The sequence below is a fragment of the Brassica napus genome, chromosome A4 (genome assembly GCF_020379485.1).
Source record: "Brassica napus cultivar Da-Ae chromosome A4, Da-Ae, whole genome shotgun sequence".
In the NCBI taxonomy this organism is placed as follows: Eukaryota; Viridiplantae; Streptophyta; class Magnoliopsida; order Brassicales; family Brassicaceae; genus Brassica; species Brassica napus.
Window position 1 is genome coordinate 6,401,527 of NC_063437.1, and position 26,688 is coordinate 6,428,214.

Consider the following 26,688-nt stretch of genomic DNA (forward strand, 5'->3'; position numbering starts at 1 on the left):
GGCGGAGACGCGACGGCGATGCAGCGGCGGCTTCTCGGTGGCAAACGGACGGTTGCCGGCTGCGGTGGCTCCGGCGAACGTCCGGCGGAGATGGCGTACGTGAGATTCACGCGGGAATCTTCCTCCTGCGCATGTGGGCGCGTCGCGGCGGATCTCCGGCTGATTTACTCCTGTTCCAGACTCGTCTCAACGTCACGAACACTCTGGTAGCCTTGAAATCGCGAGAAACCCAATGGTTAGAGAGATATCGACGGTTTACTAAACGGCCAACACTTAACCAATCGGAAAAGGCGGTTTGCGGATTACCTAGGGAGTGAGACGGCGGCGGTGTGACGGATCTGATCTCAGTCGACGATGGCTGAGACAGTTCACCAATATCTCTCTCTAACGGCTCTAAATCTGCAGGGATTCGACGCCTTAAACTTTTTCTGAATAAAATAATAGGCTAGCTCTATTTAAATAGGAACTCACCTAGGGTTTTCTGTAAATTGATTAGACCTTGTTGGGCTTGTGGAATTGGGTCGTTACAAATTGTTTGAGAATACGAACAGGAGAAGGAAAGCTAAGAACACAAGCTTGTTTGAAGAAGAAGAAGAAGCCATTGTTAAAAGTATTTGTAATGACCCAAATTCTAACCCAAAGAATTCAGGTCGAAGCCCAAATCTATTTCCAGAGGCCCATGGTATTTTCCTATAAAAACCCACATTTATCCACTTTAGTTTCTCACAAACTCTATACAAAAAAAAGAAGAAGAGCTAGAGAGAGAGTGAGCTAAGAGAAGAAGTGTGATCATTTTACAGAGAGTGGGTCGCCGGAGCTCGTGCCGGAGCAACCGTGTGCCGTGATCACGTTCAGCTCGATACCACCGATCGTCCCCCTAGGTAACCACCACAAAACTGCCATGCATTTAGTTCAGTTTCGGCCGTTTTAGTAAATCAACCATATCGCCCTAACTGTTGCGAATTTCGTGTATGCAAGACCACCATCGTGTTCCTTTCGTCGAGACGAAGCCGTAGACACCAACCACGCCGTAATCGGATCCCGGACGACGCCGCTAAAGCCTCCCAAAGTTTTGCATTCGCGCATGCGTGAAACAGACGCGCCGCCGTCTCCGGCCGCTGTTCGCCGAAGCCGCCGTACTCGGCCGCCGTCCGGCCGCCGCGGGGAAGCTGCCGTCGTATTGCCGTCGCACCTCCGCCGTCGGCGGTGACTTTCCCGGTAAGCCACTGCCCTCCGCCGTCGCCGCCGATGACCGGCGCCGGTGGCTCGCCAACCCGGCTGAGTCGACCCGGTGAGTCAACTCGGTGACTCGGTCAACCGGTTGGTTTGACCGGTTTAATTTGATTTCGGTTCGGTTAGGGTAAACCAGTCGGTTAAGTCAAATTGATTTCTGGTCAAGGGTTGACCGGATTGACCTTTGACCAGCGAGTGGACTTTTCCATAAACCTTGACCAGACCCGTTTTAATCCGTTTGAAAGGCGTTTTGACTCGATTTCTCGGCCTGGTTTCAGATTTGGAGTCTATTTGAGCATCTGAAGTTCATAGATACCACTTCTTCTTGTTGCTAAGGTGAGGGCTTCTCCGTTTAAATCCCTTGCTAGTTTAGTACTACTATTATGGAAAGTTTAGTTTCAAAATATGATCTGTCTCTGTGAATCGAGTCTGTTTGAGAGTCTTGCTTGTTCATTATTGATATTGATTGTTAAACCGGAAATAGGATAATAGAAGATTCAACGGTTGATTAAAATGATTGATGTTAAGAACTGTTAAATATATATATGTATATATGCTAGTCCATGTGTTGAGGTTGTGGGGTGCAGAGGTGATTGCACTAGGCCGCATGTTTGAGAGATCGCGGGGTACGGAGATATCTATACTAGGCCGTGTGTTTAGCGGGGTACAGAGACGTTTGTACTAGGCCGTTTTGTTTGAGAGATCGCATGGTACGGAGATATCTGTACTAGGCCGTGTGTTTAGTGGGGTACAGACACGTTTGTACTAGGCCGCTTGTTTGTGGAGATTGCGGGGGTACAGAGTGGACTATTGTACTTACGACGCTTGTAGAGTCATATATATTTATATTCTTATAAGGAAATGCGGTATGCTATCATCACATTGGTTGTAGCATGTCTAGTCCACTAGACATATGTTGATTGTTTTGTGTGGTGTAATAGACGCCGTGTTTGTTTCATACTAGAGCTAGGTCTACATTTTAGTAGTGCTATGTACTCAGTCAGTGGTTTGTGGTTTAGCATCCCCATACCTCACTGGGTGATTCTCCTGTCGCTCACCCCTCCTTCTTTCCCCTTTCAGGTGAGACCAATGAGCAGAAGTGATTATACCAGACCGGTGCTTTTGGGTTTTTACTACTATCGAGCTTTAGACTTCTATCACTTTTATCGTTTTATCGCTTTTGGGCCTTTGGGCTCATATCTATCGTTTATGTTATCTCGTATTTCGGACTTTCGGTTTATGTCGTACTTCGAAATATTTTATCGCTTTTTTGGGCCTTTGGGCTCCTATCTATCGTTTATGTTATCTCGTATTTTGGACTTTCGGTTTATGTCGTACTTTATATTTCGAATGTTATCGTTATTTGGCCTTTAGGCCTTATGGTATCGTACTGACTTTTATATTTATAAATGGAAATTTCATAAACTATTAATTATCGAATTGTTTTTATTATTTCGAAAGTGACGGGTTTCACAGTATTCTTTCTAGAGTTTGAATTGAGTGTGGTTTATGACGACTGCTTTGTGTATGCATTTATAGATGAGATCTCTTTATAGATAGCTTTATTTTACCTTTGGTTAATTGAGTGTTAATACATTGGTAACATTTTCCACGCGGAGTTTCCCTTATTATTGTTTTTTTGTTTGACCTTGTGTCCACATGTTTAAGAGCCAGAGTGAGTACCTTTAATAGTAGTTTATAAAATTACTCACTAGCATTAATTAGTGAATATTAGATTCTACGTATATTTATAAGTTACATGATAACCGCACGCATGAGTGAGTTTTTTATACTAACTAGTGGTTTTTCCGCGCTTTGCGCGGGATTTTATAAATTTGATTGTACGTAAATATGATGTGTGTGGTCGTATTTGTTTGGTTAATCTTCTTAATTTTGTGTTTATTTATTTTTAAGCAGGATTATTATGTTTTAAGATATGTGGTTAGTTGGGCCCAAGCAGTTTAAACCTATTTGGTTGTTTTATTAGTTATTTTATTCTAATTCAGACTTAAGTTCGAGTAATATAATAGATGTTCGGTGTAAAAAACCTATTTGGCTGTGAAAGTTATGTTTATTCCGCTTTTTGTGTATGATTAATATTGTAACTTTGTTGGTGCCTAAATGTTGTTATAGATGGGCTGTGTTGATATACGTTGATGATGCTTGGTGGGTGGTTTTCTTCAAAACTACTTTATTTCTAGTTGTATGTCAATGTATTTTGGGTATTTGAACCTTATTTTATGAATGTGAATGTAACATTGTTATAGTCGGGAAGTTGTCGTGGTGAAATAGATTCTATGCGTTTGTGTTACTTAATCTTGAATTTACTTTTTTTTTTTTAATTGGCAGTTATTGATTTATTTTTCTATCAGACCTTGTATTATTTTTGGTTGGACTTTTCTGGTGACCAATGTTAACTAAAATTTAAAAACATATATATATTGTATATATGTTTTTTATTAATATTCAAGAATTTTGCATGAGTGGGCTTATTAGTCAATCATAATTGATTAAATTACACATGTTCACGTGGAGGTTTAAAAAAAAATTAAAGCTGATGTAATTTTCTGTGAAGAATAGCTATTTTGCTTTATTGATATAGACTTTCATATTCTAAATTTTCCTTAATCTCCATTTACAACTTTAGATAATATCTATGGTTTTGTTGATGGCTAATATTAACTCAACTAAATTGTTTTGTTAATTTCTATAAAAAGTCTTATATGATTATTTAATGTGAGGTTTTTAACCTATATTTATTTTGGGATTTGATGTTTGTGATCAGCATAAATCTTATTTCTTTTGTTTGATGCAAAATAATTGTTTAACAGTAATTGATTGCTCATCACGTATAAACAATTGCTAATACTTTTTCGTTACTGTGTACTTTATTAGTTGTAAGCATACGACCATGGACCACCTCCGTTTTTACTTTTTGGTTCTGGAAGTTTGTTTCCGGTGTGATACGGTATTTCACCTATAACGGTTTTTGTATTTTTAATATATATTTTAAAGATTTTATATGTTTTTCTTTTTAAAAAATTAAAAAAGTTGCATGGTAAACATGTGTTGATATTGCATAAACGTAGTAGATCATTGCATTTAATCTATAATTTGCGTGTGATGGTAAACCTGGATTTTCTGATATTTAGATGCACCAGATTTTCTGAAACTTTATCTATTTTCACTATTTCAAATGATTGTTATATATGTTGGTCTGCAATCAAGTTTTGTATTTATTTTCTATTAACTATCCTTGTTAGTGAATGTATATATATATATGTTTAACAAATTATGAAAAAATTATTTACTATTTAAAAATATAGTAATACTTTATTTAACTATCCTTTTTTTTAGAGTCTTTTTATGTGACTTTTTATTGGGAAATCTGTTTTTTTAGAGCAAAAAAAAGGTAACTATGTTCCTTTAGACTAATCTATACTACTTTATGTCCTATTAGACTAATTTTTTCGAAAATGGCAGTAATACCCTTAAAATTGTAATTTTTTTAAAAAGATAAATAATGAGTTCGACAAGCGGGATCGATCGATCCCGCTTTACAAGTTACAGTGGATCGATCGATCCCGATCATTATTCAGAACAAAAAAACGCGAAATATATACTGATCGACCTGGTCCTTTTCACTCGATCGGCGAAGGTCGATTTCTTACAGATCGACCGATCTGTAAAGATAGATCGATCGATCACGTGCCCAAGAAAGAATCCCAAATCGATTTTTTTGGTTTTGTATGATTATATCCGGGTTGATTCCCACTTGATTTGAACCGACCAAGCATGATTTCAACTCTTTAAGCTCGATTTCTCTGGGACAAAACCCATAATTTCCCATTCACGAACAAAGGGGGAGAAAATCAAATTCTCACCCAAAGTTCATTAACCCTAACTCACTCAATTCTGTGATTTGGACGATTATTTGGCCTAACTCATACGATTTCGTGAGCTTTTTATGAATCTATCACTCTTTAGTTCGTTCTGCAAAGGTATGAAACTCTATCTCCACTTCTTTTTAGAGTTTGAAAATAGAAAGGTAAAAGGTAAATTTTTTGAGTTAGTTAAGATATTTAGGCTTCAATCATGTGTTAAGGTGATGATTAGAGAAGATTTTGTACACAATCATGGCTTAAATCATATTTTTGGGATAGATTTAGGAATTTTAGGTTTTTGTTATTAATAGATATATGTTGTATTGTTTTCAATTTTCAGGTATGGAGTTGGAGTTGCCTAATCATTTATACGGTGAGGGATTGGAACCTCAGGTTAAGAAGATTAATAACAGCTGCCGACTAAAATTTCTCGAGTTGCTAAAAGAAAAAATGGAATCAGAATTCGATGAAGTTATGAAAGATCCCATTTTTTCACAGATTATGGTTATCCAGAAGAATGATCTGAAGTTTTCGGCGAGGTTGGTACACTCTTTCTTGTGTAAGGAGTTGATGACAAGCAGGAGACTTGAGAAGTGGTTCACTTTCGCTAGGAGACCTCTGCGTTTTGGATTGCAAGAGTATCATGCTGTCACTGGTCTGAAAGTGAAGCGAGAGAATAACAGTGGGTTAGTGACATGGAAAGACGATGATGGTTTTTGGAGCAAGCAGATAAAGACAAATGGAAAAATAAATTTGCAGATCATAAAAAAGAAGCATTTGAAAGAGAGCAATACCTGGACTTGGGTTGATAGGGTGAGACTGATATATCTTTGCGTTATTATGGGTGTGGTGATGGGGAAGGATGAGAAGGTGAATATCCCGCATCTGTACATGAAGTTGGCGATGGATTTGGAGAAGCTTCGGAATTACCCATGGGGTCTATATTCGTTTGATTTCCTTCTGAAGCAAATTGATAAAACAAGGCATAAATTAGAGCAGAAAGAGGGGTATCTGATGGAAGGATTCTTGTTTGGTTTCCAAATTTGGATAATGGAAGCTGTTCCTACTTTAGGAGAGATTTGTGGCACAAAAGTCAGTAAAAATTTTACAGGTCCACTGTGTGGTAATTGGAGAGGATGTGCAAAATGTTCTTATGAAGATATCATTGGCGTTGAGAACTTATTCCCAGAAAACGTATGCATATTTTTTTCAAATTAAAATATTTATTGTCTTGTTCACTTTACTAATGATTTAATTGTTTGTAGGGGATTTTGCATTCATTCATGGAATCCCACATAAATGGAGTGGTCCTTTTGGTAACTGATTTTGTACAGAAGGATGAGAAGAAAGATGAAAGAGTAGATCGCATTTTGGATATGATCAATAGTAAACATGATTGGAACAATCATGTTTGGGGAGTAAAAGAAACTACGAACTCTAAATTTGAGGAATCTGGCGAAGAGAAAGTAGAGGATCAAACAGCTGATACTGAGAGAGGTGAAAATAGTCATGTTGCAGGGAATGTTGATGGCACAGCTGATGTTTCGGGAAGAAACAAGAGAAATCATGCAGACAGAGGAGCAGAGTCAAGGAAGAATAATGTTTTGTGCCACCTAGCTGCTTCATCAAAAGGAAATATTGACACAGATATGAAAAATTTCTTGGAGGATCTGGTACAAGCTTCTTTTACTACTTTTGGGGAGAAATTCTGTCAGCAGTTCTCGGACAGATTGGGTAAGATTGAGACTGAGGTTACACAACTCAGGACAGCTTCGGAGAGAACTGAGCAATTTGAGACCGTTGTAACCGACAGATTGGGGAAAATTGAGGCTGAGGTTACACAGCTCAGGACAAGTTTAGTGGTGACTGAATTGGTGGGAAAGAGTGATCAAGCAAGCGGTCCTAGCTTGACCAAAATTAACAGTGGTCCTAGCACCAGCAAAAAAGGCACTGCTCCATCAAAGAAAAAGGTAACTACTAAGAGAAAGAGTTAAAAGTTGTTGAAAGCTTGGAACTAGGCGATAGAATGTAGGTCTTTGAACGGAAGAAGTCTGTAGCCTCTATCGGGAAGGAACAGATGGACGAAGTAAGAGCTAAGTTAGATGTGGTGCACGAGCTTCTTAGGAAGCAAGTCTGTTTAGCTGAAGGAGAAGTAGCAGATACAGAATGAGAAGAAAATGTGAACTACATTGGAGGTATCGGATTCAAGAAATTTGGAAACCAGGGCGGAAACAGAAACTTCTTTGGAAATGGTCAAAGAAGTAACCAGACTTCACAATTTTAAAAACCCTTCAACAACAGCAAAAGCTACCTGAACTCCTACTACCAGAATCCACCACCCCAGACTCAGGAAAGCAAGATCGAAGAAATGCTTGATCGAGTACTGTTGGGACAACAACAAATCACCATGGATTGCAACGGTAAAATAGACTCCGCCTACAACAATCTGAACACCAAAATCGAGACCTTAGGGACTCAGGTGAGAAAACTTGAAACGCAAGTGATTCAGACTAGCGAGACTATAAAGAGGCAAGAAGCTTTTGCTAGAGAGGCAGAAGCTGACAAAGGAAAACACCACGTAAATACCATCATGGATGATGATTTTTGGCAAGTGGTGAGACATGAAAAGCTTGAGGAAGGAGACTTCGAAATCGAAAGCTCGATGAATCTCGGCGGATCCCAATGGTGTCGACCGATGTCGATGAACTCGCATTGATCGACAGACCATGACGAAGATCGATGGATGGATTACTCCAGTCATCGATCGACGTCGTCCGCTAAATCGACTGAATGCAATGCAGTTCAAATTCTAACTCATGAGGAATTCGCAGCTAAGCATCCTCACCCACCCTCCCCTTTCTATGATAAAATCGATCGATCGGTTGACCCAACCATCGATCGACAGAGTGAGTCAGACGTCGATCGTCACAACACACCTCCCATCGATCGACAGGCACCTCTGACATACCGAGTGCGGTTACCCTCAATCGATAATGACTATATCAACGCACTCAAACCACCACCGAAACCATTAGCTAGCCCACCCGAACCAAAATCCAACCCTTTAAATAGTTCACCAGAACCAGTTCAAAAAGATCAGGAAACTGAAGGGAGAAGGTTAAGGAAAAGAAAGGAGAAAATTCCTAAGAACCTTAAGAGGGAAGCTAACGATAAGGAGATGGATGGTTTCACTAAAAGAATCCTCAGAATCCCAATCGAAAAAGCTTTTGATGAAGCTTACTTCACACACCGGTTGTGGATGTTGTTCAGAGAAACAAAGGTAACTGAGGAGGACATTAGGAGAATGTTTCATCAAGTCAGAGAGAAGATGAGACACATGATCACATTGTCGAAGAAGAGTGATCCTGGGAAGTTTGCAATACCATGCGTAGTCAAGGGTGTTGAATTTCCCCCATTCAATGTGTGACACATGAGCATCAGTTAGTATCCTCCCTAAGATCATGGCAGACCATCTTGGTTTGACCATCGAACCTTCAACAAAATCCTTCACCTTTGTGGATCTTTCAGAAAAACGATCAGGAGGTATCATAAGAGATCTGGAGGTACAGATTGGTAATGCCCTTGTCCCGGTAGATTTTCATGTCCTGGACATCAAGCTTAACTGGAATTCTTCACTTCTGCTTGGAAGATCTTTCCTAGCTACAGTAGGAGCTGTATGTGACATGAACAAAAACAAATTGTGTCTGACGCTGATAGACCCCAACATCCACTACGCCCTATCCAACCTAAGAGAAAAATTATTAATTCTGTGGATTATGGAAAGGAACTTGGCTTCATTGGCACGTGCCATTGTGGAGCAGAGTACGAATCAGAGTACTCGGAATCGATCGACACCCACACCTTTCCATCGATCGATTCCAATGAGTCAACGGTGACCGATGACCACAACAACAAGTCGCTCGACGTTGCTCAGCCAGTTGACCATTTCGTTCCACCTAATCATTGTTACCCACACTTTGCCTTCCAACCTCCAAGCAAGAGAGGACGTGATGATTATTCCATAGGTAGTTGGGCAGACAGTGGTTTCCATGAAAATTTTGCAGTCGACACTGTAATTACTTCACCTAACAAAGAAACATACAGAAGAATACGATGAGGATATTGGAAGGAACGTACAACATAATTATCTTTGCAGGATGAAAGATTTGAAACACATAAGTTCACCAACATGTTTCCAACATCGTTCGACGAAGTGCACTCCACATCGGTCGATACCCACCCTCGTACAGCAAAACAACCGTCCACATCGATCGACACCCATACAGGAACATCGATCGATATTCGCGCCGAAGCGAAAATCCAGGAGCAGGAGAATGTTCCTTCTCCAACTAGGTTTATAGATACCTATTTAAAACGTTTTGCACCCTTGAAACCACCTCCACACACCAGAGCAGACACACAAGCAGAAAAGATGAACACTCTTCCATCTACATCAACATGAAAATTCATGAAGAGCAATCATCTCAAGAACACAAGTTCTGCAGAAATTATTCTGCCCTCGATCGATGCATCTGTATCAACATCGATCGATACTACTCTTAAACCTAATCTTTCTATTTCTAAATTGAATGATAATGCAAACATTGATTACGGTTTTCTAACACCTGATGAATTTGGTATTTTCAGGGACCCAGATGGCAACGCACGTGCAATAGATGGAAGGATCTTACAAGTGTCCAGAGAGGACATAGCAGATATACTTCAAGTGGCCAATGGACCTGACAACCTATTCTCACAGCAACGTGGCACTCCAGACGTCATTCAAACTGATCCAAACAAACATGTAGGAGTCGCCACAACAGAAATCAATCCAGATGTATCATGCCAGTCAAAAGCCAATCATCGATCGACGGGACAACTCAGACATCGATCGACAGGATAACACCAACGTCGACTGATAAGGATGACCCACGTCGATCGACAGGCGTTATGAATTTGGATGCCGCGCTTTTGACATGTACGGAGCCAGAAAGTTCACTTGGGAACGATGAGACGAGTATGGAGTCTACAGAGATGAGTGTGGACACGCACGAGGCGTAGCTGGTGAGATGATCCCTGTCACAAAGGACGACATCAGGAAACTACTTGAAATAGCATCTCTTTTTGAAGAGAGCCACATTTGTCTTCCAGAACATACCACTTCCTTCACACTCACAAGACTGGCACCAGAACTCTACACCAAAGATGAAATCAACGAGATGGTGACTGGTGTTTGTGGAGCTCAGAAAAAACTGGGAGAGGAGCTCAAATCATTGGTAGAAGATACACATCAACCTTTGGATAAATGCTACAATGAGCTTTCCAGAAGTATGGTAGAAATGAGGACATAAATTGAGAGTTTACGACAACAACTTGGGAAAGAAGCCACGACCTCAGCATCGATCGACGCACCACATGCACCCATCGATCGACGTCAGTCTTCCGACAGCCCAAATCCCTGCAGAACCGCAATGTTCAGCAGAACACAAGGATGAATGGAAAGTCTCATACATCAACACGAGGATAAACGACGTGTACTACCCTCTCAACAACAACGTGGACTGGCTGAGCACTAAAATCGAGCTACTACAGCAAGATCTGGACACCATTCGCAAGAAGGACCAACAACCAGCCACATCCATCGACGTGTGTACCATCACATCGCTTGACGCTAAGATCTCAGCCATGGATGATAGGCTGCAGACTTACGAGGACATGCATGACCGCTTCGTATCACCAGTCATGCTATATTTAAACAAACTGTCTAGTCAAATACCTCATGCCCAAGGGGATATTGATAAAATTACTAATCAAAATTTTTTGCAAGCAAACTCATCTTCGATCGACAGGCTACGAGGGCCATGGATCGATGGCAAGAATCCTGTGGAGTTACTTCCCTACACAGCAGCAGAGGTTGACAAGATCACAACCAGGATCTACACTGCTATAGGCACCATGGAGGAACGACTTGAAAAACGCTGCGATGACATCTACTTTCCATTCGACAACAGAATCAGTGGACTAGACAGCCACGCAGAATGGCTACAGAAAGAAGTCAAAGCCATTCAGAGGCAACTCGCAGCTCAACACCAGATTCAGCATCGATTGACAGGAAGCGAGCGAAATCGCTCGATTGAAAGTCGCCGAGATCGACCGACGAACACTTAATCGCATCGATCGACGCCGAGTCTACACCAACCGGCGAGCAGCTGATACACAAAAGAATAGAGTCAATGCACGAGGAACTGACAGAACTTTCTGCATACGCCTATGACAACATAGGCTGGCACCAGGTCAGCATTGACAACGTTCAAGATAGGCTACAGAACATCTCCAATGTACTTGAGAAGATGGATGACAAATAGACAAGAAATGATGAGGCCACAAGAAGTTTCATTGCATCTTGGTCCAGAATGTGCAGAGATGACGTGGATGCTTATTTCCCAACAAACAGCTGTTTATCCACCATATAGCCAATCACTACTACAGTCAAGCTAAATGACTATAACCAAGCGCTGAGTGGGAGGCAACCCACTATTACGTATTTTATTTTGGTTTTATTGGCTAGCATTTATTTACTTTCGTTTTATTTCTTTCAGATTTAGGAGACCCAAGTAGGAGGACCTGAATATCGACCTCCGACGAGACGTCGACATCGCTCGACATAGACAAACACACGACGATCGATGCAACATTTTCCCATCGATCGATATCTAATCCGGTCAGTCTTCCTTACTTGTTACATTTCGTACCTATGAATTATTCAATCATAACTCCGGCTGAGTTACACTGGGACAGTGTAATTTAAGTCTAGGGGAGATTTACTAATATAATTTATTTTATTCTTATATAAAAGGAATTTTAATAAATTATGCTTAGCTATTGAAAATTGGACTATAATCTTATAATGATTTAAACTTGAATATCTAACCAATCTTTAGCACCATTTAAGATTTACTGATTGCAGATAGCACTATAGATGCTAAAGCAGATCAACCTATCAACTATACACTTGCCTTGACCGTATGAAGTAACCAAAGCTGATTTCCAACACTAAACCTGACATAACCGCTTGTCTTGGGGCTTGGTATACATGGGATCGGATTCTTCAGACAGGTCTGGAAGGTAATGCCTTGTGTAGATTATTTATCACATTTTCTCTCTCTAAATTTCGACCCTAGAATAGTTAGTGATTTATATTTCATTTCTTAAAAAAATAATAATAATAAGATCTATTGTTTACTTAGGATGAGTCTGAACAGAACTTGGTGGCTAAAACCATTAAGGCTTGATTCATAAAGACTCCAATAAAAGAGTTTGAAACGGGACTTGGAGGAGGCAATCTTCAAGGCTCGCTTTCACAAAGAACTCTTAGATATAGGTCAAAAAGAAGTGAACAGAGCTTGGTGGCAACCACCATTAAGTTTTGATTCATGGAAGCCTGTCCAATCTTGGTCACTGATCCTGCAATGGAAGCAGACTTTGACTCAAGAGAGAAAATTAGAGAGAGAGAGAAATTATGAACTAACATTTACCTGCAGTTCCAGATACTTGTCTGAAATCCTTGCATCCTATGATCGATACTCCCAAGGTAAAGCATTCACTTTATATTTTTGCTAAGAAATGAAGTCAGTAGAGAGGATGTCAAACGTGAATTGATGAGTTGTGTTATATTAGAAATGGTTGCTAAGCTAGGATATTGCATAGTGTGCTTCTGGGATTAGGACTTTTTAGATGTGGTTGCAAAATTGTTGAGGAAAAGATTTCTATGCTTTAAAATCTGTAGTCCCTAATATTTTCAAACCTCTTTCAGAGAGACTGCTTGTATGTTTTGCTTGAGGACAAGCAAAAGGGTAAGTATGGGGGAGTTGATATACCTTGGATTTGACCCGTTTTCATCCATGGTATATAGGTGTTTTACTATATATATATGTATGTTTTCTACTCTTCTAGGTATGTTTTCAGGTTCAAGTGCATTTCAGAGTAAATCTATGACTTTGGAGAATTTTGGAGCTTAAAGGACATTTCATCCGAGCTGACCATATAGAGGTTGACGAGAGGAAGAACAATCGATCGATGCGCATCCAGTGCTATCGATCGATACTATGAGATGCCTCGACAAATGAAGATTAATATCGATCGATATACATCGATCGATGTCGAGACATTGGACATGTGACATTTTGGATCCAGCGGACTTGAAGCCCATGTCCAAGCCAAATTACAAAAATGCCATGACGAGTTTTTAACCTAGTAGATTATATACTGCCTAAGTGTTTTGACGGCAGTGAGAGCTTTTTGGTTACAGTTTTATTTTGAGAGAGAGAGAGAGAGTTTTGGAGAGAAGATCACTTGTGATTAGAACTCCTTGTTTTCATTTCTTTTCATCTATACTATGAATTCCCATTTCTTCATTGTCATGAATTGATTTGCTATGTCTGAGTAGTTCATTTATTAGATCCAGGGTTCAGATAGGTTTGTGGGATTAGCCCCAAACTATAGATCTGCCTTGTTGTGATATTCATGATAGATTTGTATTCATTGCTTGTTTTAGCCTTGCTAACTAGAACATGATCATAGGATTACATACTCAAGCACCCTTGTTATCCCATCCTGACATCTATCTATCATATTAGGACTGCTAGAGAGGGCTAACCGCCAATTTAGTATCTTAATAGGGCATATCATACTCGCGCATAGGCCTGGCTAGAACCCGTCGATCGATGTCCTCAACAGACTATCGGTCGATGTAGGTAAAGGTGTATCGGTCGACGTCCCTATAGGACCATCGATCGACACTCTTTCGTTGTCAACATACTAACCGTTGAGACACGAGATCTAGCTTGTTAACCAGTGAAACATGCGACAGCTGATCACTGAGTTAAGCGGTTGAGCTCTAACATATCATGCATGCAACAAATAGGCATCTATAGATATTATAATCTCCAACACCTGAATAGTGGCCCTGCATCTAATATCATTTCCAATCAAGTTACATTTACTATTTACTTCGCTTGTTACTATTGCTATTTCATTTAAACATTTACAACTCTTAGAATTAATAAACACTAGATTTAATTGTTCCCTAGCTCCTTGTGGATTCGATCCCTATGTACTACATCTGAACCTCTTTTGATGAGAGTAATACTCCTTAGGGTAATTTGAGTGGTATCAGTCAGCATTCTAGCTAAGATGATGGCAGACCATCTAGGTCTTGAGATATAGCCTTTGAAGGATTCATTCACTTTTGTGCACTATTCTCAGAGGAACTCAGGAAGAATCATCAGAGACCTTGAGGTGCAGATTGGTAATGCCTTAGTTCCAGTGGACTTCCATGTCAAAACTTCTTGGCTAAAATTATGTGTGTCCCTACTGTTTTCAAAACCTCTTTCATAATGACCACTCTTGTTTTACTTGGGTAAGACTGGGGGAGTTGATATACCATAGATTTTACCAGTTTTAGCCATGGTATATAAGTGTTTTAGAATCTATTTATTATGTTTTGGGGTCTTCTTATAGTATTTTTAGAGTCTTTACAGGTCTAGGTATGTTTTGGAAAAATGTGGTGATTATGGAGCATTTTGGAGATAAAAATTAGAAGAAACTTGTACATGTTCATCGAACCAGCCAGAGTCGACATTCAGAGTCAAATGTCGATCGACAAACAGCTCTTGTCGTCAATCGACAGCAAAGCGGGCCGCTTGTTCATGACCAACTTGAAGCCCAAGTTCCACATATTTACAGAACTACCCCTAGCCGATTTGTACCTAATATTTATGTGTTCTGCCATTGTATTGGGCAACACACACTTTCTTATCTTCATACCACAAAGTTTAGGGTATTTAGTAGTTTGTAGAGAAGATCCAAGACTCCTTTAGAGCTTTGTATTGGAACTCCAGTTTTTATACCTTATTCTATTTATGCAGTTTATTCAGATATTTGCTATATTATGTTTTGCTATGTTAAGTAATTCACTTGTTAGATTTAGGGTTTAATTAGGGTTATGAAGGATTAGCCAAAACTATAGAACTGTTAAGGTGATAATAGACAACCTCAAGGAATTGCTTTTAATGTTTGTGTTCTAGAGTAGCTAACTATGACTTTGATATTAGGATTGTGGACAACTACGACGGTAGGTTCTGCACCAAAATAGATTCCCTTGAGCTAGTATTATTAGAAACAAGCGACAACTGATTTAGTTAAGCTTATTGAACCTATTGATCAACTCGCTAACGCTTGCCCAAGGAAGCATTGATCGACGCTAAGTCAATAGCATCGACCGACGCTAAGTCAATAGCATCGACCGACGCTAAGTCAATAGAATCGATCGACGCTAAGTCAATAGCATCGATCGATGCTCGAAACGACATGTGAGATATTGAGTTTAATCAATAAAATTGATTCACATCGGAAGCTGGATACCTTTTGTATTAGACTTTGAGTTCTAGGATTGTAACCTAAACATTATATATCACTATAATCCTGATTACCTGAAACCTTCGGTTTAGCTATTTCTCTTAATTATTTACAACCTCAATCAACTGAAAAATTGTTTGTTCACCTTGCTTTCATTTATTCACTGTTTTAAACTTATTTGCCTAGCTTAATCTTTACTACTTTAGATCTATAGTGTGTCTTCCTCCTAGTGGATTCAATCCCTAGGTACTGCAATTGAACCTTTTATTTGAGAGAATAAAGTCACTCTAGGGTAATTTGAGTAATATCAACAAGCTGCCTGAGATTGTGGATGTACAAAGATGGACTATTGTACTAGCGATATCTGGATATACATATATATCCTTAGAAGATAGTGATGGGTCTAGAGACTAGTTATGTACTATCAGCGTATTGATTATATTTGTATGGTGCATTAAGCACATTGTATATTCTGTGAGGTGTTTTAGATTTCGTGTTTGTTTCATGATAGAGCTATGCTTACATGTTATGTATTCTACAGCTGAGTCAATGGTTTATGTGTTTAGCATTCATGTCTCACTGAGAAGCTCTCATATTATTCAACCCTCTTTCTTCTCTTCTTCAGATGAGTTTGACAAATAATTGGATATCTCGATGGTTTGGTATCCATAGACAATCAGGGGTTTTCTTTGGGTTTATTCGGTTTTTCTATTCGTTTAATTTTAAAAGAATATTTCTTTCTGATATAATTCATTAATGTTTTGGTATTTATTCGGTTTTACTCATTTTTAATCTCATTTACTAGATTTTAACCCGCACTTCAAAAGCGCGTGATTTTAAATTGTACATAATTTTTTATATGAATTAGTATTTTAAAATTGTTTTCCATTATTATGTTACAAATTCGTATTATATAGAAGAAGATAATTTTTTTTTTTAAAAGTATAATTTATGAATTAGTTTATTTGGGTTTTGTATGTACATTATTACGTAATTCTCTCTTAAATCTAGGTATATTATCCGAAACCAACCAAAATCAGGTTTGGTTTGGGTCAAGGAAAAAGTACATATAGTGTATTTCTTTGGACCCGCGGGGCTTTGTTCGAGTACGGGTCCTATCCAAGACTCTATTGGGTAACCAAAGTACACAAAATATTTTGTCAAATTTTTGGATTTTTTTTGGATATTTGTGTATTTTTAGGTAGTTTTGAGTTTTTGAGTATTTTTCGTGTTTCTGGCATTTTTCTGGTACTTCGAGTTTTTTAGTAAAATTATCATTTTATAATTATTATATTTTTGAATAAATACGCTGAAGATAAATTGATAATTCCATAGAGATAGCTATTTGTTAAGTTTCTAGATTATATTGTAATCTCAAATCTAAAATTTCCTTAAATTTTGAAATTATTTTTTTTTGAAAAACTTCATTAATAGCCGGTGAGGATTTTCTTCTCATTTTCCTTTTTCGTTTCTCCTTCTTTGTCTTCCTCGGCTCCATTGCATATAACTCGTTTTTAATTGGACTGATAAGAATTGTTTTTGAAACAGACTGACTCGTGACCCGACGACTCATTATCAATAAGACATGATTGTCATGTTCTACCACATGGAACTTATTATGTGTTGTAGAAACATGAAGCGGAAACTGCAAGATGATGACGACTAACATAGTGTTGCAAATATAATCTTCAAAACTCACATAAACATTCGACCAAAAAAAAAATTTCACAGAAGCATGAATACATCTTCCATGGTGGTTCATTGAAACATTAAAAATATGTACCATGATACTCACGTTTAAGACTTTAGTGTAGGTTATTAGAGGAATATCGTACTTACGTAATGTAGAAAATAATAATCATAACACAGCACGTAGTTTTAGATGGGTGTGTTGACCAATTCTAATCGAGCATAGATTTTGGTTAATATAATAGGATTAAATTATTAATATTTGGTTGTATATAATAGGTTGGACCAAAATAAAAAAGTCCAAACGACCTTTTTAAGTAGATTTATTAAAACTATTTTCCTTTTAATAGTATTGATTTCTTTATCGGATTTAATGGTAATGAAAACATGATTAACGATTATTAAGTTAATAATTGGACTTGTGAGATTACTTGAGAGAGACGCTAGGGTAAGAGACACGTCGTTTTCGAGAAATGATGAAACGGGTGTTGCATTATAGATAAACTAATGTGATCTCCTGATTTATGTCAGAATTAGATGATCATGTAGTCTATTTCAAGGCGTGTATATCTATTTTTGGCACAAAAGGAAAATGAAAGATCAGAAAGTGTTGAACCTATCAACAATACCCGTTAACCTCTCCCTCTCCCTCAAATTTCTCTTCCATTTGTACTTGTATGCTTTTTGACCTCGTTTATTTTGTTTGAATTTTTTTATTACAATATTTTACCAAGTTAGGGGTTTTGTGAAACTGTGTCATGCCCTTGATTCTTCTTCATAGTTAAGATCATTCGTTGCCTTTAAATCATCACGCTATTGATAAAAATGGACAGTGGAGAATTAAGTAGGGTATTCCAAATATTTGACAAGAATGGAGACGGGAAGATCGCAAAGAACGAGCTGAGGGAGTTCTTTAAAAGTGTGGGTATTCTCATCCCTGAAAAAGAGATTAATGAGATGATAGCAAAGATGGATGTGAATGGAGACGGATTCATGGATATAGATGAGTTTGGATCATTGTATCAAGAAATGATGGAAGAGAACGAGGAGGAAGAGGACATGCGAGAGGCATTCCGTGTATTCGATCAGAACGGTGATGGGTTTATCACAGGTGAAGAACTGAGGTCGGTTCTTGCATCGATGGGTTTGAAACAAGGAAGAACACTTGAAGATTGCAAGAAGATGATTAGTAAAGTTGACGTTGATGGAGATGGTATGGTTAACTTTAAGGAGTTTAAGCAAATGATGAGAGGTGGTGGATTTGCCGCTCTTAGCTCCAGTTAAACGTTCCTTGTATTTTCCTTCTGTTTCCGCTCACAATATTTTGTGATATTTATCAAAAAACGTTTTGAATTTTCGTAATGAACACTAGATTTTGCAAAAAGAAGTAAGATTAACGAGGTTGTATTTAATCAAGCAACTGAGGATTTGTGTTAAAATGATTGTTGTCTCCTATTACTTTTATAGACAGCACCGTTTTGTTGTTTCATTTAAAAATCATTTAGTAAGCTGTCAGATCTTTTGGTTTCTTTTCTTCTGATGTCGATCATTTAATTTTTGTGATGTAAGGAATTCTTTTAAAATGGCTGATAAGCTTGAATACAATGATAGAAGTTTGCCTTATGCCATTGTTCATGTTGATTCAGTTCCACTAGGCTGACTATGTCAGCTTCAAAATCTTCTTAGGATTAGAATAGCCTTTTGTTGAAAAAAAAATAAATCATACTGACCCAAACTCTAGCTTTATTTCTTGGCTAATTGTGTAATATGAAATCAATACCTACTGAAAGTATACACGATTTTTACAGTGGGCTTAGGAGAAGTCTTTGTCTTGAGATTGGATCTAGGCAGAGAGCATAATAGAGCTAAAGTATACTTTCACTACTTTTGCACCCGGTTAAAAGTTTCTTATGTACTCTTTGAATAAGGATTAAACCAATCTTAGTTCATTACAAAGAACACATTGCCTCGATGAAGGCATGTGCTTGGAGAGAGGTGATCGTGCCATAGATGAAAGACAATTGTGCCTTGAGAAGTGAGTGTTTAACAGAGATTATTTGTCTTGTTCTCTGTGTTTTTCTGTATATACCCTCCTAGGTATGCTGTCTCTTTCTTTTTCCTTCTAGTGTTTTCGGCCGACATACTTTTCCTTGGTGATTTTCAAATATTTTAATGGGTCGAGTTCATTGTTTAATAGAACTAGTTGAGGGGCAAAGCCTATCTCCAACAATAAGCCGCATTCCTCCCCACAGTTCGTTGAGAGAAATGAAATTGATATATGTGAATTTTACGAAAGGGGTTATGAGATAATGAACTCGGCGCTTTGTGCCTATGACGATCTAGGTGAGTTTCTGTAAACTCATTCCTAGATGAAAGCAAGTTTACTGTGAACTCATGCTTAGATGAAGGTGAGTTGACTTTGACCTCATTGCTTGATGAATGCGAATTTACCTTCATATATGGTGAGTTGAACTCATGCCTAGATGAACATATCGGCTAAGTGTCTGATCAGGATATAGTCGATGAGATCAGTCAAACATATTGGTTAAGTGTCTGATCAGGACAGAGCCAACATTATCAATCAAACGTATTGACTAAGTGTCTGATTAAAACATAGTCGATATGTTGCGAACTCGAGTCTAAGATAACATATTTTTGAGCGTTACTTTAACTCAGCATTGTGTAGTTATATCCTTCAAGAAAACCAACTATGCCAACGTTCGAAGATCTGCCAAGTTTACTATGTCAGATATATGGGTAATGAGGTGGACATGATATGCGAATATCATTCGCTTTGGCAATTCTAGTGTGATATTGATGTATCTATCAACTCAGCCTTATTATAAAGACTATTTGAATGTAACTTATTTAAGTTATTCAATCCGGTGTATAACTCGTACCTGTCAAGTTAGGCTATACCCAACTTGCGAATGGCATTATTCAAAAACTTATTTGTAACTCGTATCTGTCAGGGTCAGTTGTACTCGACATGTGAGAGTTGGCTTGGACAAAGAGCTCTTAATCGTCAAGATCAAAGCTTTGTCACTTATTGCAAATATCTTTTCTCATGATGTTGTCACACTTTTTGTCCATGAGTTGTACTCATACTTTTTCTCTGATGGGTTGATGAGCTTGATAAACATGCGAGATCCATGGCATGATAACACGGCGGTGATAGCAGATCGTCGCTAATTACTGAAATAGTCAGATAAGACTGTTTCTTTAATTTTTACATTGTCTCCATTGAATTGTGAAGATGTTACTGTGTTGGCTAGCACCCACGAACAGGATCAATGTTCCTTTTGAGCTTGCGGACTTGTTGACAAGGCCCGGGTGTCAATCTCCCCTTTATCTTGTTTTCAGTAATCGATTCTTGGGATGGAGAATTTCCCATTGTTGTTGTTCACCACCACTCCTTCTCTGATTAGATTCTGGGCCTTGTTGATTTCTTGAGATCCATGATTGCTGGAGTTAAAAGATGGGGTTCACCGAATTTCTAGTTAAACAATCTGTCATCATGAGCTACTAATTTTGTTCTTCTTCTTTCATGAAGACGAGCTACGTTGACGTTGCACGAGTTTGGAGAGGTCTCATCTGATTTTAGAGATGACGAGATAATTTATTCATGGACAAATTATTTGCTGTACTGGAACCCACTGCTTCATGTTTCGAATGATATGATGTATTCTGAACGGATATAAGTGAAATGAGACTTTGAGTGAAATCTCAACCATCGCCTTATTGTTGACTTTGAAGAAGAGAAAGCCATGTCTCTTTAATACACTACAAAAAGGTTTTTTTACGTATGAAAAAGCTATTATATATCATTGTTAAAGTTGTTGGAAGCATTATCTGTCCCACCTATAATATGTTTTACTTTTATTATAACAAGTTTTATAAAGAGTAATTAGCGTAAATACACCCACAAGCCACTAATATTAGGAAAGTATCTTCTATTATTCATCTTTTCTAGATCCCAATATTACCCTTATCTTCTCTCTCTCTCTCTCTCTCTCTCTCTCTCTCTCTCTCTCTCTCTCTCTCTCTCTCTCTCTCTCTCTCTCTCTCTCTCTCTCTCTCTCTCTCTCTCTCTCTCTCTCTCTCTCTCTCCTGCTACCTCGTTCTTTTCTTTTCTTCCTTTTCATTTTTGCAGTGACTTTTCCTCTTTTTTTTGAACCATCAATTATAAATCTGAAACTTTAGATTATTCTTTATCAATTTTCAAAAATTCTCTTCATTTTCCATACCATAACAACAATGAACTCATCGGCAATATTTAGCTCTTCCCCTATTACTGATGCCTTCGTTTTCTAATCAAAGTATCATGTAAGAAATCAAAGAATCAATCTTCTCTGTTATTTATGCACTCGTTTGGAGTTCACCGCGTCTGTCACCGCTGAAACTACTTCAATGTTTAGGCGGTGTTCCTTCTCCTTAAGATGAGTTAAGACACAATCCTCCTGAAGTTCTTTCCCGCGAGAAACATAATCGGTGAAATTTTCCGAGTAGTAACCAAAGGAGAGCCGATTGAGCGAGTTTTTAAAGTTAGTTTTCGGTCTGGATAACAACAATGTTAGCCAACATTTTCTAAGTTACCATATATTAATTATGTTTTAGGAGAATCTCAATTTTATATTATTGTTTGGATATATGCTTTGTTATCAGTTACAAACAAATTACTTTTAACTGATAAATATTTATAAAAAGGAGTAAAAATAGTTATTCTTAATTGATGCATTATTTTTTAGCTGATAAATTATTTGTTAGTTGATACACTTGTTTGATATGTTATTTGTTAGTTGAATATTTATTCTTTAGAATCAAATTATGTATCATGTAACAAAAAATATACTAGTTAACAATTTATATACTGACTAACATACCTTGTAGTAGTTGATACATGATTTAGCTTCTAAAAAATAGATTACGCAATAGTGATTTTTTAATAGCTGTTGTTCCAAGAAGCATGACAGAATTTGAGATTATGATTTCACTGTAATATTTGCATTCATCCTCAACGAAATGATGTGTAGGTTGTACAGACGAGACGAGGAGGACGTTGTCGGAGAATAAAAATGTTGGTTATATGGAGTATACGAGCAGTGGATTTGAGAAGATGATGTTATTAATTAAAATTATATATATATTGATAATCATATGAAAGCTATATGAAAATAAAAAAAAGATTGTAAGAAAAAGAGATGATGTATGAGATGAAAAGAAGAAAGAGATTCGGTGGTGTGAGATGAAGAAAGAGAAATGGTGTAGATGAGATATGGGCTGTAATAACCCTCAAGAGCAGATAAAATTTTGGTCGAGAAAAATCCCGCTCGACCAGTTTGGAGTTGGTTCGACCAGAATTAAAAATAAAAATCGATCCGGTGAAGTATTCTTGATGGGACTGTCTCGAGGCCAAAATACGTACTCTTAATAGTTCTGACCAAGTGTTAATTATTATGGTCGAGTTTTATCTAAGCTGGACGAGAACCGATGGATAGGAAACATTTTTTGAAAACTGGTCTTGAATACTTTCAGCTGCTTGCGAGTCATGTGCATGTCATGTGCTGCCTGGCTGCTTGCTTCCTTCCTGACCTGAACATGGGGCTTGCACCTTCATGCTTCCTTGCTACATTAAATTCATGTGAGTTGTACACCTGCTTGAAGTTTCTTCATGGAAAGGAAATGACATTACTTAATAGGAAGGAAAGTGTGATTCAGCTCACCACATGTCTCATACTGATCTGAAACTTTTGTCCTTTCTTGCTGACTCTTCCTTCTCCTGCTGTTTCCCCTGTCATTTATTACCTTGTCCTCTTCCTGGTCAAGCTCATTCATCTCAGAAACAAGAAAGAAAAATTCAGAGAGAAATAGAGAAAGAAAGAGAGAAAAATCTGTGAGGAAAATACAAATCAGAAAAAAAAATCAGAGAAGAGAAGTGAGCTTGCACGATCCTTTCTCACCCTCTTATGACTTTTATCATTGTGTTCTGGTGTGGTTTAGAGCTGAAGGTTTGGCGTTCAAGAGTTTAGAATCACCCAAGTTCTTCAGCCATTGATTTTATCGGTAATATCGAGATCAGTTTTGCTTGAGCTTCAACTCTTGTTAGGTAACCAAAACGAGTTGTTCTGTTTCTGATCTTGAACCTATCATGGATATCTTATTCTGATCAGGTTAGACGTGGGTTCAGCTTGAAGCTTATAGCAACAATGTTCATTTAAACCTTGAGAAAACCGGTGAGCTTTAGCTTCTAGTTCAGAACATTTTTGTTTGGAATCAGTGGACTGATTTGTTAAGCTTCTTGTCCTGGATCAGTTGTCTATACCTTTGTATGGTTAATTTTTATTTATTTTTGGATTAAATCAGTCTCATGGAATCATTAGCTAAACTGATATGAGCTGATTGGATATATTCCAAACTGAAGTAATTTTGTCCTCAACCAAACTGTTAGGAGCTGATCAAAATCAAACCCAGCTGATCTTAGCTGAGTCTAACCATACTGATTTCTTCTTGAACTGGACTGATGAACCTTATATCCAACCATTGTGCTTTTGGTTCAGTTGGTCGAAGAAATTGAAATTACCAGCCGGGTCATGCCTTGTCCTCATTCTGTTTTGGGAGTTATCAGCAAGTGATGAACGTTTAGCTTGAGCTCGAGTCTAGTTTTCCATAGGCAATCTCATGGATTCAAAGGTGAGTCTAGATAGATGGTTGATCAATACTGATTGTAGATGATTGATAGGCTTTATCTCTTGATCAATATTGTATCAGTGAGGTGTTTACTTAGTGTAAACACTTAATAAATATTTATGAATGATCATAGAGGTTTATTCCAAACCTAAGTACTTGTTCTCAAGTACTAATACATATGTATAGTATTAAATATATGAGTATAAATCATGTGAAGTCTTATTGTATACTCACTCTCCCGAAAGTTCCCGCATTACCGTGAAGTGTTCCTGCGATACGGAACAAGATCAGGAAGACACGATGATTGTGTCGTACCCTGGAGGCCGTGTAACTGCATGCAGCGTTAGATGTTCGATCTTGGAATATCTAATGGAGATGATGGTTATATTTATTTCTCCGCTAGGCTCGGTTAGCCTTGGTGGTTTTCCGGGCTTAGTATATATATATTATAAGTATGAGTGAATGGCGGGTGTCGTGGAGGTGATGTTTAAGATAAGATTCACATCGATGGAATCATATCCCTTAGATATGTATTTTTATTAGTTATGGAATATATTTCCACTGCATATAAATGAAGTTGATTGCTTGAGATATTATTTATATATGTTGGGGTGCGGGACTAGGCTCACTGAGTAAACTAGTTACTCATGACTCATTTGTGATGCAGGTAACCAATAGGCGGGAGACCTTACTCTAGGACGGGAAGGAACATCATTAGCCAGCGGTAGTTTTATTATCCTTGCAAAGGCGTTTTGATATTTCTTATTTATAAGATTTATTGACCGAAAACCTCGAGGTTAATTTATAACAAATTTTGTAAGATGCTTTTGTATGATATATAAAGAATGTTTTTAAAGTAGGGGTTTCATATGATATTAGTCCTTGTCCGGACGAACTAACTATCGGGTATTGTTTTTTCGGATTAAAAAGCCTAGAGTGATATCTGATAGGAGCGTTGGTGTTCTTTGGTTGTTGGTCTAAGGCGATCAGAAGTATTCTGAGAACCTCGGATCGACCATCGAGGAACATGAACCGTGTCATTTCTGGTTAACTACGATCGGGGGTGTCACATGGGCAATTTGGGAAGTGCAAGACATAAAAGTTACTGTAAACTACCCTTGTGTTACGTCATGTGTACATGGCTAATATCCTTCCGTTTTGTGTATATCTGACAAAATCACTCTTTTATAAATGCTATTGCATCCGATATGATAGCACTAATTAATTAATTAATTAATTATTTATATTTATAAAATTTATATTTTTATAATAATTTAATTTTAAATTAAAATTGTTTCATTAATAACTAGTGGTTTAATTTGATTTAAAAAATAAAATAATTACCAAATAGAAATAGGCTTTATAAAGTTAATCGGCTTACAATTATTACAAAGCTAAACAAAATCTAAATAACAATAAAATTTAATAAAACCGATTTACAAAGCCTAAAGCTTAACTTAAAAAAAAAACAAATTAACCCTACATCTCAGACATCCCGTCGTTAACTTCAACATCCAAGTCGTTCCATCCCCGTCGCCGTTCCTTTGTTCCATCTCCTCCGCCGTTCCTCTTTTTCCTCTCCAGCCCCGCTCCACTACCATCTCCGGCACCGTTCATCTGTCCTTCTCCAGCCCCTCTCAAATACCATCTCCGCCGCCGTTCCTCTGCTTTCTCCATCACCTTTTACAAGGAACATCACCTTCCCTACCCCACATCTCCTAGTATAATCGAGGAAGGACCTCATTTAAAATCAATTTTTTTTTGAATTATTTTTAGCTCGAAAATCAAGGAGATTACATATTGGGGGATTTTCTCAGATAGACATTTTTAAGTTTTTGTCACCAAAATAGACTCCAAAAACTAAAATAACCAAAATAGCATTTCTTATTTTGAAAATTTTAATTTTTTTTTTAATTTTTAAAATTTGAAATCCTATCCCCAAAACCCCACTCCTCAATTCTAAATCCTAGACCCTAAATTCTAAACCTTAAACCCTAAACTCCACCCCTTAGCTATAAATCATAATGTCTAGATTAATTAACCCTAAGGATATAAGTGTATCTATACTATTAAAGCAGGATCCTATTGTCATAATTACCTTAGGGGCATGTTTCCTTCACTAACATTGCATATTTCATTAAGGGCAATTAAGTAATATTAATAACAAATCTATATTGGGTCATTATTTTTGGATCTAGCTCAAATCAAATCTCTCTTGGGCCATTTGAGCCTATTAAAAAATCAGATTCAATTCTCACTTTTTTTTTCCTTTGGGCCATTGAGTCTAAGTTAAAATAATTTTTTTTCAACTATTCTTAATTATTATTTTTTTCTTTTCTTAATATAATTTAAGCATTCATAAAAATAATTAATTTTTTTATTGAAAAGTTCAAATCTTTATTAAAAGTATATAATTTTTTTATTAAAATATTAACCACATAATAAAATTAATTTATCAGAGTTATACCAACTTAATTCATTAAAAAAAATAAAGTTTAATTTTTTAAACATAAATAGTCATTTAAAATAAAATACAATAAATAAAGATAAAAAATTTAAGTTTTTTATAAAATAAAAGACAAATATATAAAAATACGACATTTACTAAATATTTGTCAATTAAAAAATAAAAAAATAAACCCGCGCTTTAAAAGCGCGGGTCAAAATCTAGTATTTACTTATTTTGATAAAACATTTAAGTCTATTTTGGTCATTTTTATTTTTAAGGTTTATATTTGTGACAAAAACTTTTTTAGGTCTATCCTAAGAAATTTCTCTT

The 26,688-nt window shown here is 37.3% G+C and overlaps 2 protein-coding genes and 1 long non-coding RNA gene across 3 annotated transcripts; all 3 read left to right on the forward strand.

Annotated features, from left to right (window-relative positions):
• Nucleotides 1–5,567: 5,567 nt before the first annotated feature.
• LOC106423328 lies at nt 5,568–7,111 on the forward strand. The gene is made up of 2 exons (XM_013864106.2): nt 5,568–6,311; nt 6,383–7,111. The coding sequence occupies exons 1-2, from the start codon at nt 5,568–5,570 to the stop codon at nt 7,109–7,111; spliced, it is 1,473 nt and encodes a 490-aa protein (XP_013719560.2).
• A 9,943-nt stretch (nt 7,112–17,054) lies between these two features.
• LOC106423356 (calmodulin-like protein 2) lies at nt 17,055–20,259 on the forward strand. Its single transcript, XM_048777315.1, has one exon. It carries the CDS (start codon nt 18,048–18,050, stop codon nt 18,504–18,506), a length of 459 nt encoding a protein of 152 aa, XP_048633272.1. The 5' UTR covers nt 17,055–18,047; the 3' UTR covers nt 18,507–20,259.
• Nucleotides 20,260–21,317: 1,058 nt separating this feature from the next.
• On the forward strand, nt 21,318–25,793 carry LOC111215341. The gene is made up of 4 exons (XR_002664325.2): nt 21,318–23,285; nt 23,393–23,455; nt 23,780–23,912; nt 24,577–25,793. It is a non-coding gene; the product is annotated as an uncharacterized LOC111215341 (long non-coding RNA).
• The last annotated feature ends 895 nt before the right edge of the window (nt 25,794–26,688 follow it).

Coding starts and splice junctions, on each gene's coding strand:
- LOC106423328 (XM_013864106.2), top strand. CDS start 5,568: ATGGAATCAGAATTCGATGAAGTTATGAAAGATCCCATTTTTTCACAG. Junction 6,312..6,382: donor AGAACTTATTCCCAGAAAAC/GTATGCATATTT, acceptor AATTGTTTGTAG/GGGATTTTGCATTCATTCAT.
- LOC106423356 (XM_048777315.1), top strand. CDS start 18,048: ATGGACAGTGGAGAATTAAGTAGGGTATTCCAAATATTTGACAAGAAT.